This window comes from Callionymus lyra, chromosome 7 (assembly GCF_982586985.1).
Source record: "Callionymus lyra chromosome 7, fCalLyr1.hap1.1, whole genome shotgun sequence".
Classification (NCBI taxonomy): domain Eukaryota; kingdom Metazoa; phylum Chordata; class Actinopteri; order Syngnathiformes; family Callionymidae; genus Callionymus; species Callionymus lyra.
In genome coordinates this window covers 7,369,227-7,388,435 of record NC_141824.1, presented here as the reverse complement: position 1 = coordinate 7,388,435, position 19,209 = coordinate 7,369,227, and the positions used below count along the sequence as shown (strand labels likewise).

The following is a 19,209-nucleotide window of genomic DNA, read 5'->3' as shown; positions in this document are numbered from 1 at the left end:
ACAAATCAAATATGTCAAAATATGACAGTGTTTTAGGAAGCTTTGTCTGCAGACGCATTTACGCATCTATGTTGTTTACTTCACCCTGACTAAACCTCACAACATGTAAGACTCGCTTTTGGGGTTTTTTGATGCACTTTAATTGTGCAGGAGTTTAGTTGATAAGCTGAATTTGGCCCCTGGATCTTGAGTTGAAAACATGTGCTATAGAGTCTTACAAACATAATGTGCAATTGAACTGTTTTACTGAAAACTTCCTTCACACACAAGTGTGGGCCTTTAAGAGTTAATCTTGTTTGTAATACTTTATACAGTTTTATTGTGTTCAGTCCCATTACTCATTTTATTTTTATTTTTTTAACAATACAAACGTCACCTATAATGACATTGATAAAATAAGAAAGTCTAATATTTCCCAAGTGTGGGAAGAATAGACGATTATCTTAATTTATCTTAACGATTCCTGGACGACGACACAGATTTGTTGAATCAATCTCAATTAAATTACGCATTAGTTAGTGGATATCGTTTTTTTCAACGAGGAAATGCACAATCAATACACATTACATTAGTCGACAAAAGACTCTTTGATTTTGTTCGTTTGAACAATTAAAATAATATAAGTATGGATTAGTGAGGTCTTTACTATTTTTCCCCAATTAAATCTACCTTATTTTTTGTATTTCAAAGGTATATCTTCCAAATCATTAGATATATAGTATAGATCAGTGATGGGTTGACGAAGCCTCATGATGCAGCATCAGTTGTTGGAGCTGAATCAGTGTCATCGTTTAAAAAGAGCACTAGATGGCGCTCTCAGATTAAAAAAATGGATGCCAGGTTTGATTGAGTTTGTAGATCAAAGCCAAATATTATAATGCAGAGAGCACCATCTGGTGGCCTTTCAAAGTTATGACACCGAATCATGATTCAACCCATCACTAGTATAGATATATAAGATATAGATGTTACTTCATTGTTTCAGAACTACACGAATGGTTAGATTATTATGGCTGACTTTGAAACTGGAGGCTGAACAAACAGGAAATTACACTTTTTATCCGTCAACGGTCCATTTCCTGATAACATCGAGGCTTCTGTGTGTCGTATTGTAAGATAATGAAATTCGCGCTCCATCAATCTATGAAGTCAATATAGGGACGATGGTTTCAAAGATGGCTCAGACATGCTTGCGTAGTGTTTTTTAGAGCTTCAATTTTAAACCCAATATATCTGTTGTTGGAAAAAGACTCAACAGTTAATGATGGTAATTGGCACATTTGCTTTATTTTGAAAACAGACATTGAAACCATTTTTATTTTTTTCTCACAAGTTTGAATTCCTTGATAGGTTGAAACTGGACATTGCACTCACTGAAACATAGGAAATTCTTTTTTTTTTTTTTTCACTTGTTTGTTTGCATGTTCGGTTTACATTTGTGCAAGAGTATTTTTTTTTCTTCTTCTTCTTCATATCCCCAATTCATATAAACTGCCATAACAACACCAAAGACATCAAAAAGAAGCCGCCACACCTCTTAAGTATTTGTGACTGCGGAAAAAGTTCCTCTGTGTGGGAGAGTTCCCATCATGCATCTGGTTCAATGGTTCATGCTGCTGTTCTCATGTTTGCGTGGCAGGACGTCTTTTGTCCAGTTACATAAATTCTATAGCAGATTTCTATAATTAATACTATGATCATAATATGGCAACAGGTCCGTCACTGTAATTGTGAGTAAACAGAGAGACTCGAATGGAAAAAGGTAGATATCTAAGTGTAGCCTTTTTGGATGGATGATACAGCTGCCGAACTGGAGATGTCACACATTCAATTTTACATTCTATTATATAGCGGCATTCTACGTGTTTGCTGTGTTTTTTTTAAATACAATTCATTGTTGAAAACGAGTGCTGCATTCAAAACCAGCTGGTTAAGTGTCCATTCTAAGAGTTACTGACCTAGTTTGTAAACTGGGGTTTAAAGGAGGTGCCTTTCAATGCAAGAATAGGGTTAAGATGCATTTACAGTGCGCGTTCAATGTGTCACGATCCAGTCGGAAGTGTTCGCGCCACCGTCGAGTTCGGTGACAATAAATAATAAAGCTGTTTAACGTCAGAGCGTTCGCGTCGTCTTCGAGGTCACAATCGTTTCGTATAAGCTTGAGCCAAAAAACTTCACGCTGGAAACTCCCCCCCGACATGAGAAAATCATTGCCACACAAAAAATGACAAACAAAGAAAAACAGACTCCCTTCACATTGGGATGGCAAAGAGCAACCTTGTGTAGAATTTTGTTGTTTTTTTTTCTTCTGTTATTATTCATACTCTTAATTCGGATTCAGGTTGAACTTTGTCTTTATTCGTCCTTGGATTCGGCAGCCTCGGCGTCTGCTGGGGTTTCTTCCACTGGTTTAGACTCCTCTGCAGCATCTGAAGGAGACACAGAAGGGATTGGAGGGTAAAAGAGGAGAAACAAAATTAGTTATTTCGGAACTTTCATTTATCCGAATAAATATACCAAGTCGATCTACCTCCCTGCCCTTATTTCTTAGGTTAGGGACATAGGAACGGTCGATAGAAGGTTGATCGAAAGAACAAGATCGTGGGTGAAGGTGGCCCATATACGTTTCTCAGGATGGTCTCCCTTCCTTAGAGATAGGATGAGAAGCAGGACCACCTAGAGAGCTAGTGCCCCTCCATGTTTAAAGGATTTGGTATCTGATTGGGATTGGAATTGGGATTTGGTATTCGCCTGGTTGCCTCGCTGGAGTGGTGATCAGGGCATGTTCAACCGGTAGGAGACATTGAGTGAGACCTAGGACAACCGGCCCAATGAGGAAGGACTCTCCTTCATCCAGGTCATGGTTATCGAAGGGGTTCGAAGGTGCCCCAGCTCATTTGGAACTGAAGAAACTTCTCAGATAGGAGGTGAACCATCTGCCTAGAACGCTACACTGTCCAGTTGACTCATCTTTGAACCACTTTGATTCACAGACCACCGTATTTTTCGGACCATAGAACGCAACGGATTAAGATTACAAATATTAACACCGAAGAACGGGTCTATTTTCATGCGTAAGGATCACAGGATTAAAAGGGGGCATTAGGCACGGTGCTGCTTCGTAGCATACCAACATTTTGACTGATATTTGTTGTAGTAGTTTGTCTGAAGTAAAACCAGAGTTTATACAAAAAAAACACTGGATTATTGTTGTTGATTTTTGAGAAAACTAGAGGTTGAAATGTTTCCTAAACTCTGAAAAATTAGCGTGTGTCTATCAGTTGGCTTGAGAAAGCCTTGGTTCCCCCCAAGAAAAGGAACATCTGGACCTCCCTGCCGAAGCTGCTGATTCCAGATTATCGCAAAAAATACAAGTAAAACGATGCTTACTTTTAATAAATGTTCCTAGAAACTTCAAGGACATCACCTAGGATGTGTTGAATCCTTTACCGCCTGAGGTCCTTTCATCTTCAACAACTCCCCAGAAATAATTGGAGGATAAAAATGAATCCGAAAGAGTCAATGTACTTCTACATTAGTGTTTTAATCTTAACATCACAGCGTGTCGGTCGAAATAAACAACCGGCTGTTTCAAATCCACACGTCGGCTGTTTGAATAATAAAGCAAGAGAGTGCTCCTAATGGGCCTATGAAGCATTCGAACTGACATCCCAAGACTAACAGCAGCGTCTTGGCCTGTCAGATCGAATCGAGCGTGACGTCCGCGGAGAATAGAGCAAAGCAGAAAAAGTAAAAAAGAAAAAACATCCAGCGGTGGTTTAGAAAAGATGGACAACGTTGCTGGAAATGTAGCCGCGATGGTGAAACTGCTGTTTAGGATCTCAGGGATGAAATCATCTCTGGGAATAAAGAAACTTTTTCCTCCTCCCATCCCATGATTCCTGGTTGCCGAGGCAGATGATGTCACCCCTCGGCAGATGATCTCACTCTCGCTTCGCGGCCGAGCGGATCGAAGGATGACATCATTACTCTGGAGATTGATGTGGCTCTAAAGTGTGTCTATAGTGGGGAAGAGGGAGCTGTAGAGCGACGACGGTCAATCTGTCTGAGTGTCAACAGATGATGAGTCATCCGTGAATCCACAGGTAAACGCGTTACAACGATCGGCAAGAACTTTATTCCTTTTCCCGCTGTTGTCAAGTTCGTCTGCAAAAACAATGATGTCACCCACTTTCCAGCATCAATAAATCAGACGACTTTCATCATGAATAATGCAAGTGAAACTTTGAATAACAGTCAAGGGGGGAAGATTTCTACACGAGGGGCCCGAGAAACATGTTTATTGAACAAGAAGAATGATTTAGGATTTTAATTCTGGAAGGCTACATCATCTCTGTGTCTGTCCTACATTACATTCCACATGACTTTTATTAGAAGCCTCTGAATGATTGTTGAGCTCATCTCTGATCCTTGTCTTATCTTAAACACAGGCATCTTTTTAGGACAAGATATTAACGTAAACACTACTTTGATTGTGAGAAAAACCATCCGGCGGGCCACACAAAATGATGTGAGGACCCAGATTGGCCCCCGAGCCGCGCCACATTTGATCTAAAGGGCCTAGTCGCAACAATTAATGTGAGATTTTAAGAAACCTCACTGTCCATTTATAAATCTCGTCTCAAAACACACTTTTCTTCTCTGGCTTTTAACACAGCATGAGATTTGAAGCAGTTTTTAGTGTTTGTGTGTTTTAACTCTGCTTTCTTAGCACTTTCATGTCACTGTACAGCACTTTGTATCGACTGTTGTTGTTTTTAAAGTGCTTTATAAATAAAGTTGATTGATTTACATTTACAGTTGTTTCAAGGTCGTCGACCCTAATCCATACGGTTTCATTTCAAAAATAAAAACATGGATTTATTCAAAATAAGTTCAATAAACAATCAAATAAAAACCATCAGGAGCCTGATTTTAATTGGAAATATACCAATAAGTTGCCATCATTTGTGGTTTCTACCTTTTTATTTGTTTTATCTTGGACTGCTTTACCCTATAAATCCCATTTTCATATTGTTGTATAAGTTGTTTCTTTGCCTAAGATACGATGATCTAAAGTTTGATTATGTTAAGTAAAAATAATGTAAGTGTGAAAAAGTTCCCTATAAAAGCACTAAATAAAACTATGAAACAACATTAAATTGAATTCCTATTTTATCTTTTCTCAGAGGGCAACTCTTCCAAGAGTCCCAGTTTATTTAGAATTCAGCAGACATTTTCAAAGAAGCGAAGATGAAAGACGAGGGATCATAACGCGACCTATTTCAAGGTTGCTGCTCCGACATTCACTTTGATGAGAACCTCTGTTTTATCCTCAAATGAACACGTTTTCAATATGCAAAAAATGTAACCAATCAACTCGTCCAACTTTTTTTTTTTACTGTAAATTAGTGACAAGAGAATCATATTCAAGTTACAGTAAAAGAAAAAAAACATTAGTATGTAAAAGAAAACGATCCATAAGTCGTGAAACTTAAATGAATAAGATTAGAGACAGATTTCTCGTCTCTTCCATTAATAAAATATGAATCTGCCACTTGTCCAAAGGTAAGATCGAGGGGGCAGCGGTCGGAGCAAAGAGACCCAGACTTCCCTTTCAATAGAAACTTGCTCCAGTTTCGTTTATGTGGCCCTCATGTGGTCAAATTAAAACTAATTCAAATGTTTTTTATTCCAATCAAACAAATGATTCCTTTTAAAAACGTTGTATTACTATTGAACACTTGTTGGAGCTCTTTGTTTAAGAAATTATTCTATTATTATTATTTAGGGGGATCCTAAAGATAAGATAAATAAAAGAAAATCTAAGATTATTTTAAATGAAGGTCTTCCTATCCTTTTTGTTTTCTTCAGAGTCTTTAAAAATTAAAAATATAAAAAAGGAAATATTATACAATCAAATTAAGACAGAAGCCAATTTTATTATTTTATACAAATATAATTTTTCGTTGGTTTTCCCATTTTCTAATTCTTTATTTGTTACTTCTTTAGGCTTAACAGCCCCGGGTTAACTGCATAATCACACTATATAATGTGGCCCCGACTAATTATAATCGCCCGCTCTAAACAGTCCTAATAAACAATGTTAATTGAATTTATTGATTAAAGTGCTTCTTTTAAAAATAGATTTATTGGACATTCTGTTCGATGTTTTGTAATATTAAATATATAGTCGATCATAAAAAGAATGGTCGAAAGAAAACTGACATCTTTTATTGTTTGTTTGCTGAAATTATTTATTCTTTGTTACATTAGTATTATTTCCCTTTAAATCCTAATAATTAAATAATTAAATAATGAATGATTATTTTTATAATATAAAATGTATCACTTTATTCTCAACCATTTGAGACATAATTAATTAACTAAGTATCCAATAATGATGGACAAATAATAATAATCTGTATTAAAGTACCTATCAGAGCCGCTGATGATCGTGACCATCATTAATCATTCATTTCAATCACCTGTTTTCTGCCGCCAGGTTCCATCCCGGGGAAGGTGGTAACTATGACAACGTAGTCGGCGCTGCTTCCCTGACCTACTTTCTGCTTGTACTTCTCTGGTGTATATGTTTCACCTCACGCCCCCACCAGTCAGACGGAGCTGCTCCATCAGTCTGAGGCGGAGGATCCTCACACCAGGTTGGTATCCAACAATACTTGAAATAATCAGTTTTTAGAAGAAAATAATGTAATGATTGAGGATGTTAGGTATCCTGGAACCATTTTATTGTCTTAGTACAACTTAAGTAAAGTTTTTTTTTATAATAAAACATTTTTTAATATATATATATATATATATATATATATATATATATATATATATATATATATATATATATATGTCACAGTACAGATTGGAATCCAGTAGGATCTGGAATCCTACTAGTAAAGATAGAATTCCAATCTGTACTCATACTAGTAAATAATAAAAGTACATTAAAATTAGCTTCTGTCTTAATTTAATTGAGTATTATTTTATTTTTTATATTTTTATTTTTTAAAGACTCTGAAGAAAAATAAAATAGGAAATTACATATGTTTTAAAATTTAAAATAAAATACAAAAATAAGTAATAATTAATTTGATATACATTCCATTTAATAATTATGATATTAAAACACAGTGAAAAAACAATACCCATATAACGGACAAAGAAAAAGGGAGAAAAATGACTTTTAAAAGATCTTTTACAAGTTATAGAGTAAAACAAGTAATACAACTGTTAGTTAGTCATTTGAAACATTTCTAAATGGTGAGTTTTATAGTATTATTTTGACCTCATGCATGAATTCCTATCTGTACCAGTACAAACTGCTACTGAAGGGTTAGAAGTGGAGATTGTCCTGGTAGAATTCATATTTGTTCTTGGACAGATTGGAATTCCAATATTCAGATCCCAGTTCAGTAGTAAGATTCCAATCTGTATTAGTAGGATTCCAGATCCTACTGGATTCCAATCTGTACTTTGACACATACATGAATAAACAATTAAAATATATAGAATAAAAGCGTGACTTTAGATCAGAGAAACATTCATTCATAACCCTAAAAATACTTCAAACATTTTTATCAGGTATTGCTATTACTTTTGTAGGCAAAAACAAAAACTACATTTTTTTTTCTCCAAACAGACACACATAATAATAAAATAATTAAATTAAATTCATATTATTACATCAATCTTTCTTTTTACAGTCGAGTTGACCTTTTATTATTTGTTATTTTTATTTATTATTGTTTTTATTTTTATTTGATGATTTAAATGATGTTTCTATTGCATTATTTAAACTTTTTATTATTATTATTATTTTACAAGAAATCGGATAATATTCCTTCACTATGTTTTCTTCGGCAGCCATCTTGCTTTTGACTTTTTTTGGGGTGCGTTCTGTGTGTTTTTTTGAGCAATGGCAAATGTTTAGTTTTGACCAAAGCGGAACAGCTTTTGAACACTGGATATGAAAAGTTTAAAGAGCTTTTGTTATTGTAGACGGTTTCTTAAATAAATAAATCAAACATAAAGAGAGAAATCAACTAGTTTTCTAAGTCGTGACCTGACAATATTAATATTTCCTCTCATATTGAAGGACTAGAAGTGGTGATAAATTGTGATATTACTACGTTCATATGTGGATGTAAGTATAATTATACACTTGTGTTCTTTGGGAAACATGGTTATTTAAAAGCGGTTGTTCCTTCGCATCAATCGGTGATGATTGTATTGTTCGTGCTGTTGATGATCTGCTCGAACAAACGTGTCTCATGTCATCGGAGATATCAACATGTTTCCTTTCATGTGAGCGTCGCGGAGGAATCAACTAATAGTCTTTGTCGGCAGCTGTGATGAGATGGAAGCAGAGTCTCATCAAATTCTTATGAAATCATCTTAAAATATTAACAAGTCTCACGACGACGACTCGACGAACCTTCTGCAACTAAATCCATGGTCGTCATTGAGCTTTTTTTTAACAATTTAATTCAATAATTTGTTTATTAAAAGGTTGAATTTTTTTGTTCTTTTCTTCTTTAAATGATTGAATACAAAATATATATTTTTTATTTTTTTACACATGAAGTTTGATATTCTAATTCCGATCATTCGAAAATATAATTTTTTTAACCCGGAATGTTAAAATCGTGACCTTTTGAATTCAATATAAAAGTGTTGGTTGATGGTCTCGAACGCATCAGATCGGTCACATGATCATCTGTAAGTCGCACGATTGGCTCAAAGTTTGATGAAATAGTCTTTGAATTAAAAACATGTAATAATATTAAAAAAAATAATTGAATTAGGAATATCAAACTCTGTGTCTGTGCCTTCATTGAAAAAACATTCAAAGGTGTTAAAATTAAATTATCAAAAAAATAAATAATAATAATTCAACCTTTTGAATATACAAATCATTATATTCAATTATAAACAGTAAAATAAAACAGCATATTCTAAAAAAAAAATGGAATATTTTCCAAATGTAGTTTTTTGTGTGCATAGAGTTGTATATTCAAACTCTAATAATAAATAATAAATAAACTAAATTAATATTGTAAAATATTATTTTGGAACAAGGTTACAAACGTTTTTATATTGAATTTAAAAAGCTACAAATAAAAAAATGTTGAATTTTGAAATGTCATTTAATCATAATTGGAATTACAATATTGAACTTATATTTACACTCATGTGTAAAACAAAATATATTTAATAATTTATGATAATAATAATCCAACCTTTTTAATATAGTAAAGATTGAATTCAATTATTTAAAACGATTTTTTTATCATTTAAAGCTTGAAAAACTTACAAAATATTTGAATATTTGAAGTTAATGTTAAATTCAACGTTCAATATCCCGAAGGCTCAGATGAACTTCCGTAAATGGAACTGAAATCATGTTGTTAACCGGTGAACAGTGGCCTTGTGTCAACCACCTCCAGATCCTTCTGGACCTCCTCCTCGCTCAGGAGCCCAGAGCGAGTTGGAGGTCCAGATCCTTCTGGACCTCCTCCTCGCTCAGGAGCCCAGAGCGAGTTGGAGGTCCAGATCCTTCTGGACCTCCTCCTCGCTCAGGAGCCCAAAGCGAGTTGGAGATCCAGATCCTTCTGGACCTCCTCCTCGCTCAGGAGCCCAGAGCGAGTTGGAGGTCCAGATCCTTCTGGACCTCCAACTCGCTCAGGAGCCCAAAGCGAGTTGGAGGTCCAGATCCTTCTGGACCTCCTCTTCACTCAGGAGCCCAGAGCGAAGCCTCTAAAGTCGGACTCGTCTGAGGAACGTACCTTTTTCTTTCGTTTGGTTGGGCTCCTCCTTCTCGGCCGTCGGGCTGACAGCAGCAGGCACGTCGGCTTGTCTGGCCTCCTCCTCCTTCTCCTCCTCCTTCTTCTTCTCCTCGGCCGGGGCCGTGGTGGGGCTCTTGGCTGATGCAGCTGGGGCCTCCACCTCTTTGGGCTTCTCCTCCTCAGCTTCCGCCTCCTTCTCCTTCTTGGGCTCCGAGGGCACGGCCGGTGCTACGGGAGACGTGGCCGGGGGAGCGGCGGGCGAGTTGGCCGGCTTCTCCGCCGCCGCCGGGCTCTTGGCTTCGCTCGTCTCCTCGTCCTTCTTCACCTCGTCCTCGGCGGCGACCTCCTCCTTCGACTCCTCTTCCTCCGCCTTCTTCGTCTGGTCTCCGGCCTCCGTGGCCTCCTCGGCGGCCGGACTCTCCTCCTTCTCCTCCTCGCCGTCTTTCATCTTTTTCCGAGTTATGTGTCCGCGGAAGCTGGCCTGTATTTTCGTGGCGGCCTTGTGGGCCTTGTCCTCGGGCTTGTTGGCGGTGCCGTCCTGCTCGATCTTCTGATCCGCATCCTCGTTCTTCTCCACCTGTCAATCACGACCACATCGTCAACATCCGAAACAGGAAATTGCAAAAACTTCACTTCCTGTTTGACCTTCAAGAAAGAAAAGATCTCCAGAAAAGATGGAAACTGAGACGCAGATCGGAGGAGAAACTTTTGACCGAGAGCTGGCGTTGAGAACATCAGGAGAGGATGATTGACAGGGACAGGGGGGGATAAAAGAGGTATTAAAAGGCGACAATATTACCTTCACTCTGCATCCGAGCTGTCCATCAAATCTCGTGATATGAGTCTTATTAATCTACTGAAAAGAAATCAAATCAAATCAAAGAATGAATGAAACGGCAAAGAAAATGAATGAAATAACTTTTAAACCAAGGGTTTGTTCAGGGGCCACAATCTAACTATACCGTTGTTAGGGGCCGTCAAGCAAAACAAAAGAAGGGACAATGAAAAAAAGCATTAGTATAAGATAAATGGAAATACTTTTTTTTAACGATAAGATTAATGCTTAAAGTGAAAATGTACAAAATGTAATTGCGGCCCTAGACTGTACTTATGTGGCCCCCTAATGAGTTAAACTTTAAAACCGCTTTAAAGAACTTTTTTTCGCTTCATTTCTTCTTTTAATTTTTTTTTAAAGACTTGTGAACCTGTTTTTAATTAAGTTTCTCGAAGACAAAAAAATGACTTTAATATATATGAATATTTACATGATTCTTCCATAGTTATTTTGTGACGTATTTTTACTATAGATATATGTAAAAATCGATGAATAATTTCACTTAATTTGTTATAATGTCATATACTTTCTTTCTTGATGTTTTACTACCTCATTAAAGAATGAAACTATAAAATACCATTTTCTCCATTTTTCTTTTAATATTACAGAATTTATAATAGTTTTTTTCATAGTTTTTTGTGATATACAAATATAGATGCAGAATAAAGTTATACTTTTTGTTTATTTTAATAATGTTGTGATTCTGTCCTGCTCTTCTAGAAGAACTCGCATTTCCCCGACTTAAAACTCTTCACTGGTTCTTACTTTCAGAGCTATTCATGGTCAGGTTTAAGTATATATTTTATTGAGTATTTTTTTGATTGTTTAAGCGCTTTTTGACCCTGGTCTGGTAAAGCACTCTATAAATGTAAATTCCTTACTTACTTAACGTTTCTTTTAATATTTTGTTTCACTAACACATTGAAGTATTTTTTTTCTAACTTCTTTCTTTTTTTCTCTCTTTGACACCGTTTCATGAAGCTTCATCAACACATCACTACCATCTAGTGGACTCTGAAGATAATGACACTGTTTCATGAAGCTTCATCAATACATCGCTACCATCTAGTGGACTCTGAAGATAATGACACTGTTTCATGAAGCTTCATCAACACATCACTACCATCTAGTGGACTCTGAAGATAATGACACTGTTTCATGAAGCTTCATCAACACATCACAACCATCTAGTGGACTCTGAAGATAATGACACTGTTTCATGAAGCTTCATCAACACATCGCTACCATCTAGTGGACTCTGAAGATAATGACATTGTTTCATGAAGCTTCATCAACACATCACTACCATCTAGTGGACTCTGAAGATAATGACACTGTTTCATGAAGCTTCATCAACACATCGCTACCATCTAGTGGACTCTGAAGATAATGACACTGTTTCATGAAGCTTCATCAACACATCAATACCATCTATTGGACTCTGAAGATAATGACACTGTTTCATGAAGCTTCATCGACACATCACTTCCATCTAGTGGACTCTGAAGATAATGACACTGTTTCATGAAGCTACATCAAAACATTACTACTTTTTTTTCCCCTAATTTCTTTTTAGGTCGATTACCATGAAACAGGCCAAGACAAAAATCTTTATAGTATTATTTTATATGCAATTAAATCATAGAAATAACCAAAAAGAATAGGTATAAAAGCCCTTTTATTTCAAAATAATATATATATATATATATATATATATATATATATATATATATATATATATATATATATATATATATATTAATTTATCTTGGACAAAATATTTGACTTATTAGAGGAAATGAATGACTAATAAAAAGGTTGTCAGTTCCTTAAAGCCGCATAAACGCAGTCAAATGTCCACACGTATGACTATGAGGATCAAACAGTGAGACATAAGCGAAGGGTTTAGAATTAAGGGTGTAATGACTGTAACATGTTGTTACGTACGATCAGTCTAAGGAGGCGGTTCCGTTGGTTCCGTTCACATAATGAATCGGACACGCTGGGATTTGCTGCACTACAAATGACTCTCGACGTTTATTATCCTCTAAGAATTCCCGAGTCAAGCCTCGCGATGGCAGCCAGGAGTTCTTCTTCTTCTTCTCCTTCTCCTCTTATCAACAATCCTTCAGCATCCAGTCCACGAGATAATGAGGTGAACACAATTCTGGAGGGTACAGTAGCTTCTTCCCGTGGCAACGCTCGCCTTCGCTGCTAGGGAGACCGAGCGCCTGGATCTCCTCAGCATTCACTGTCATACCCCTCCCAACCATCAAAGGTTGCCTTGACAACCAGAGTGCTAACTCATCACGGGCGCTGTCTGCTGGTCTGTGCAATGAAAGAGTGTGTGTGTGTGTGTGTGTGTGTGTGTGCGGCTGTGATTGGCGGCGCAGCTGACCCCGGAGGGTAGAAGCCAATGCAAACTCATAAATCAGACGCAGCAATCAGATGTTTTTACTGTGATGTGGATTCTGGACGAGAGCATATATATCAGAGACGTCGGAATATGGAATGTTACATTTAATATTTTTAAATGTTTTTACACATACAGTTTGATATTTCAATTCCAGTAATTTAAAAAGAAATGTTCTAAATTCAATATTTTTAATTTGGTAGCGTTTTAAATTCAATTTAAAATTGGTTCTACGTCGTCATGTGACGGTCTGCGCGTCACGTGATTGGCTTAAAATCGGTTCTCTTTTGGTTTATGGTCTAGTGGGAAAATTATACTAATTTTATCATTATTATTAATTATTATAATTGTTATATTGAATTAAAAATTATTTTAAAAAAATTGAATTTAGAAAATGCTTTTTCAAAATAATTAGAATTAGAATATCTAAACTCTATGTGAAACCAAATGCATTCATTTAAAAAGTATTCAAGTGTATTTATTGATTTATTCAAAAAATAATATATAAATGCTTAAAAATGAAAATTTTAGAATTAGAAAATAAAACCATTCATTTTGAAAATTAAAAATGAATTAATACCGACAAATAATAACATTTAAATTAAAATTATTGAATTATATTACTTTTAAAAAACGAATTGCTTAAATAAAACCATATTTCAATGGAAAAAACGAACTTTAAATTCAATTCAATATTTGTTTGTCAATGATATACTTCTATACATGCGGTCACAATGTTTGACATAATTTTGAATCAGAAATTTTACTTTTCACGTATTTAAAATAAGGGTTAAAGTATATGCAAAACATATTTTAATTAATTAAACATAATCCGTAGCTGCCGGTCAAACAAATGCAGAGTCACAAAATGGCAAAAAATTAAATAAAAGCGAAGTAAAAATGAACGATTTTCAAATGTAACCAATAACTCTGGATGGTGTTTGAACATCTGCCCGAGTGACACGTCTCTTGTCTCCGGCGTGATTGAAGAGCCAGAGGGTCCAGAACCAACCTGTCATCTTCAGGGTCAGTGTGTCAGGACAATATTGCTGCAGCTGCTTCGCTTACGTTCACCTCCTCCACCCTTTAACTCGCTCGCCCTCTCCCCGGGGATGAAGGTGTAAATCCTGCCCTCGGCCTCCCTGCATCATTTGATTAAAAAAAAAAAAAAGAACCAAAGGACACCTGAATATATATCGACTCAAAAATGTCCTCTCGGAACCGTCGGGTAAATGCTGTAGCAACGAAAAAAGTGAGTTCAAATAAATCACCGCTTAACCGTTCTCCGAGCTCATGGCTACATTCGGCAAGAATTTGGCTGGAGAACTGGGTTTCTAATAGAATTACTACCATGAGTCAGACGGATGTGTGGAGTGCGTCTCGGGATACTATGACATCATGACCAGAGTGAGACGAGATGTCATTTACTTGAGAGATTAGAGTGTGTAAGTGCAAATGTAATAAAGTAGCAACAGAGTGCCAAGTGATCTAATATGAGCGCACGAGGAAGGAGGAGCGTCATGGTCTGCATTAGTGCGAGTTTAAGTGTTGCCTTAAACGACTTCGTTCACTTCTTATTACTTGTTTAAACTCTTTAGTTGCACGATCTTCAACAATAAAGCAGCGATACAAAAGATGGTCAATATTGTTTCTGGCTCCCCCTAGTGTTGGTGCAGTTTGATGTTCACTGATAGTCCAGACAAGCTACTCGGTAAAAACTGCATAGTCGAGAGTGTTAGCTTGATGCTTTGGTCACAGTCGTCTTCTGCATAATTGACGGTTTAAACGTTAAACATAAGATTTTTTATTTGTATAAAAACCTTTGTTGCACTTATTTATCAACACCTAATGACCATTTAGCAAGGCACACTAATGTGAAAGCGTACTTGTGTCTTTTTTATTTTTTATTTATTTTAATTCTTATGTTAAAGAGGAAAAACGTAAGATCGTAAATATTGTTTCTGGCTCCCCCTAGTGTTAGTTCAGTTTGTTGGTTATGGATAATCCAAAAGGGAACTAAGGAAAAGTGCAAGAACGTTAGCTAGACGGTTCTATCAAAGTCGTCATTTGCATTAGTGACGATTTAAACGTTTAGCTTAATGTGCTTTTGTCAATTTATATTTTTAAGTTTTTTTATTTGTATAAAAACCTTTGTTGAAATAATCTATCAACACGTAATAACCTATTTATGTGCTCATTTTTTTTAATTATTATTTTAAAGCGAAAATATGTAATATTGTCAATATTGTTTCTGGCTCCCCCTAGTGTTTGTGCAGTTTGTTGGTTTTTGATAATCCGGACAAGGAACTCAGGAATAACTGAATAGTCAAGAGCGTTAGCTAGATGGTTTGATCACAGTCGTGATTTACATTAGTGACAATTTAAAAACTTAAGACGCTTTCGTCATTTCAATTTTTTCTTTTTTTTTTATTCGTATAAAAAACTTTGTTGCACTTACTTATCAACACTAAATGGCCATTTAGCAATGCAAGTATATGCACGTATTTTAAAAGAATCCTTACAACGTTCAATATTAAAGCGGAAATACGTAAGATCGCAAATATTGTTTCTGGCTCCCCCTAGTGTCAGAGAAGTTATGTGGTCACGGACAATTTGGACAGGGCACTCGGGAAAATAGCCAAGAACATTAGCTAGAGAGTTTTACTTGTCTTAACCGTGTTTGCATTAGTAAAGGTTTGAACCTTAACTAGTATTTTTATGCTTTTTATCTGTATAAAAACCTCTGGTGCACTTAACTGTGGACCTTATATGGTCATTGAGCAAGACACACCCAAATATATCTATTTCCTTTCTTTTTAATCCTTATGAACTTACATTATAAAGCAGCAATAAGTTAGAATAGAACTATTGTTTTTGGCGCCCCCTAGTGTTGATGCATCTTCATGGACACGATCCTCAACGTTGCATAGTCAGGAGCGTTAGCTGAAGAGTATGAAATTAAAAAGTCGAAATGTTTCGTGATGCTGCTTAAATACTTGTTAAACAGAAACGTAAACGCGATTCGCCCGCCCGGTGATTGACTGGCGTCACGTTCGCCCCCCTGTGGTCGGTGCGACACGTTTCCATTCATAAAAAAAAAAACACCTCGCAGGTATCGCTCCATTTTCGTCTTCATTCATTCGCTTTCTTGAATAAGCGACCATCGGCGCCGCTCCTCCTCGCTCTCGAACTCTTAAATCTCCGTTAATATGAGACCGAGAGTCGCTCGGTTCCCGAACACCTCGAGCGTTCAACTGGTGTCGAGAAGCGCCGGGGCCTGGTTTTATCAAGATCCAAAAAAAAAAGTGTCAGTCGTGGCGCCTCTCGTCTGTCGTTCAAGTTAATAAACGACGGCGTTCCGACACCCTGGATGTGTCTATTAAGGCGAGCTGCAGTCGGGGGGGTGGGGGGTCCGTCCTTGAGTGTTGCGAGAACCACACCCCATGAGTCAATAGTCGATGGATCTATAACCTCCGTCCACACCAACCCACCCCCAACCCCGCGGTGACAGGAGCACCTTCTCAGGGCCTGTTTTTTTTTTTTTTTTGGTGCAGTTAAGAGTCTCATCTGAGGAGGACTTCAGAGAGTGGTTTGAACGATGCTAACAGGTGGATCTTCTGTCTTCATGACTTGTTTTCCCGCCTTTAACGCAATGAAACCACAATCCTCGGACTCTCCGTTTGCCTGGAAATTTATGGATTAAACTGAGTCTTAAAAGGGTGTTTGTAAGCGTCCTACATGTGGAAAGTGGTCGCTCTCTGCATCCTTCTGCCATCTTTCACTCTTTTTTCCTCACTGAAGCTTCCCACTCATTCCTTCCCCCTCTCTCTCTCTCTCTCTCTCTCTCTCTCTCTCCCGCTCACACTGGCAGACAGAGCGACGCACCACACCCTTTTAGCTAGGCTATCTCCTGCAGATGAGCGAGAGAGTGTAGCCCAGGTGCCTCTCGACACTTGCTAAAAAAAAAAAAAAAAAGAAGCTGCTTCCGTCTTCAAAGTCTGCAGCTTTTTTTTTTCTTCTTCTGTCGTTCAGGCGGGAAGCCTTTCGGAAGAGGAACCTTTCGGCTGCGGCTAATAAGCCGCCATATGCCGGTGTTGTTACATCCTCTGGAGCGGTCTTTAATTCAATTACACCGGCTTCTCCGCTTGAACAAAAGGCGAACGTCACTGATCTCAGGGGGTGTCGAGGGTGAGGATAGAGGGGGTTGTGGGGAGGGAAGGGGGGGAGTACAAGCAAGAGATGCTCTTAAAGAAGGGGGTTTTTAAGACTGAAAGATGAAGAGATTTGTGATGATATAAATTGAAGAGTTTTGAACTCAAAGACCTTCCCTTTCTCTCTCTCCACCCACTCCAGAAGAAGACCAAAGAGAGAGGGATGGTGGTGGGGGGGCGGGGGGGGGGGAACGACGGTTTATTTCATTTGGCGATCGTCCACTTAATAAGGTGATCGAGCGCCGGATACAGTAATGTATCGGGAACGACGGGTAACAAGACGCCCAAGTCGTCAGTGATGTGTCTTCGCTCAGGTGGGGACACGCACAGGCGCAGAGCGAAGGGAGGAAGGAGGGAAAAAAAAAGAAAAAAAGCCGGTGCCTCACCCACATGGCTGCATCGTGAAACATGCCGGCTTCCTTTTTTTCTCACCGCCATCCTCCCTCGCTTCCATCTCTATACCCCTTTTCTTTTCATAACTCCCTCTTTTTTTTTTTTGCAACACAAAAAAAAACCTCACCCGCCATGTGCTTCACCCGCATCGTCCCCCCCTTTGTTCGGCCGTCACGATAAATCATATTTTCTCGAAGCGCCAACAGCAGTTTCTACGACTCGACACCTTTTGGTCGTCCGACGTGATTGGAGTGGATCCCGCCCTGAAGAGCCGCTCTTCACTCCATCATCGACAGCGTGCACTCGGGGAAACTGAAGGGCTTTTTGATCGTCTATTTACAGCCGTTTATTCCCATCGTGGCCCCTCGAGGCCACTGACATGATGGTCTACCCCACCCTCGCCCCCCCACCCCCCCATCCTTGACTTTTCTCTGGAGCCTCTTTCAAGTGGTTCCACACAAAGTCAAGATTGTCACCAGATTTTTTTTTGTCTTTCTTCTAAATTGTCGGATAAAAGTGTAGTTTTCAAAGTCGGCCGAGAGTGTTTGGTCGACAGGAGGGGGGAGCCCCCGCTGGTCCAGGTGGGGTCTTACAAGTACAGTGTGAGGTCCATTCATGCAGGATAATCACATTAACTAGGCGTGTCAGGTGGATGGAGATGAAGATGCTGAGCCCCCCCCCCCTCGCCCACCACTCTCCCCCAACATCACCCCTCAATCCCCCCCAACACCCCAACAATCTTTCTTTTTTTTTTTAAAAGTTCTAATGAAAAGATGGAGTTAAAAGATGAATGAGTTACCGGTTTGGTTCTCCTTATGCAGCACAGCATAGTTGTAGATGTGGTATCCTCCCTTTTTTCTTCTTCTTCTTCTTCTTCTGGGCTTCTTCTTCTCTTTTTTTTTGGTTCTCCTCTCCCTTTCACTTCTTCTCTCGCACTCACTCGCTCTCGTTCACGCACACACTCGCTCGGGCTGCATCAACGGCTCGGTCGTCCAGTGCATTTACTCATCCCAGTTTGCAGATACACTCGTTTTCAGTCGCTCTTGCCTGGACGCACCTCTCTCTCTCTCTCTCTCTCTCTCTCGCTCTCTCTCTCGCTCTCTCTCTCCTCCTTCCTCGCTGGCTGACAATGACTACGAGCCCACCCTTTAAACCCCTCCCTTTTCTCTCCATCCTTTTCTCCACCCCTTCAACCTCTTCTTTCTTCTCCTCCTCCCCTTTCTTGGTCACATTGATGACCCCCCCAACCCCCCCACCATCCCCTCCACCTCCCCCCTCTTTTTTTTACAGTCACCACCACCTATTTTAGATCAACACTTTTTTTTTTCATCCCCCTCTTCCTCCCCCCCTCCTCTCGCTGCTGCCCCACCTTTATGAAAGGCCTTCAATTAAAAGCAGACCCTCCAGTGACACACTTTCAATTCCGGACCACCTTCCATCACATTTTTGCTGGAGTCAGTGAGATGTTTCTCAGAATGAAGGGTGGTTTTTTTGTTTTTTTTTGTTTTTGTTTTGTTTTTCATGCCAGGGATGATGTGTGATGATCACCAGGAT

At 38.3% G+C, this 19,209-nt stretch overlaps 1 protein-coding gene across 1 annotated transcript; it reads right to left on the bottom strand.

The window, feature by feature from the left end:
- Window positions 1-1,262: 1,262 nt before the first annotated feature.
- gap43 (growth associated protein 43) lies at window positions 1,263-18,710 on the bottom strand. Its single transcript, XM_087794814.1, has 3 exons — window positions 18,455-18,710; window positions 9,804-10,380; window positions 1,263-2,429 (listed from the first exon to the last, which is right to left on the bottom strand). Exons 1-3 carry the CDS (start codon window positions 18,482-18,484, stop codon window positions 2,356-2,358), a joined length of 681 nt encoding a protein of 226 aa, XP_087650940.1. The 5' UTR covers window positions 18,485-18,710; the 3' UTR covers window positions 1,263-2,355.
- Between the last annotated feature and the right edge of the window lie 499 nt (window positions 18,711-19,209).

Bases quoted from the DNA above. Each gene is read 5' to 3' on its own strand.
- gap43 (XM_087794814.1), bottom strand. From the start codon at position 18,484: ATGCTGTGCTGCATAAGGAGAACCAAACCG. The intron at 10,381-18,454 runs GTAACTCATTCA...CGTGATTGACAG, and splicing joins GCATAAGGAGAACCAAACCG to GTGGAGAAGAACGAGGATGC. The intron at 2,430-9,803 runs GTACGTTCCTCA...TGTCTCCTTCAG, and splicing joins CAACCAAACGAAAGAAAAAG to ATGCTGCAGAGGAGTCTAAA.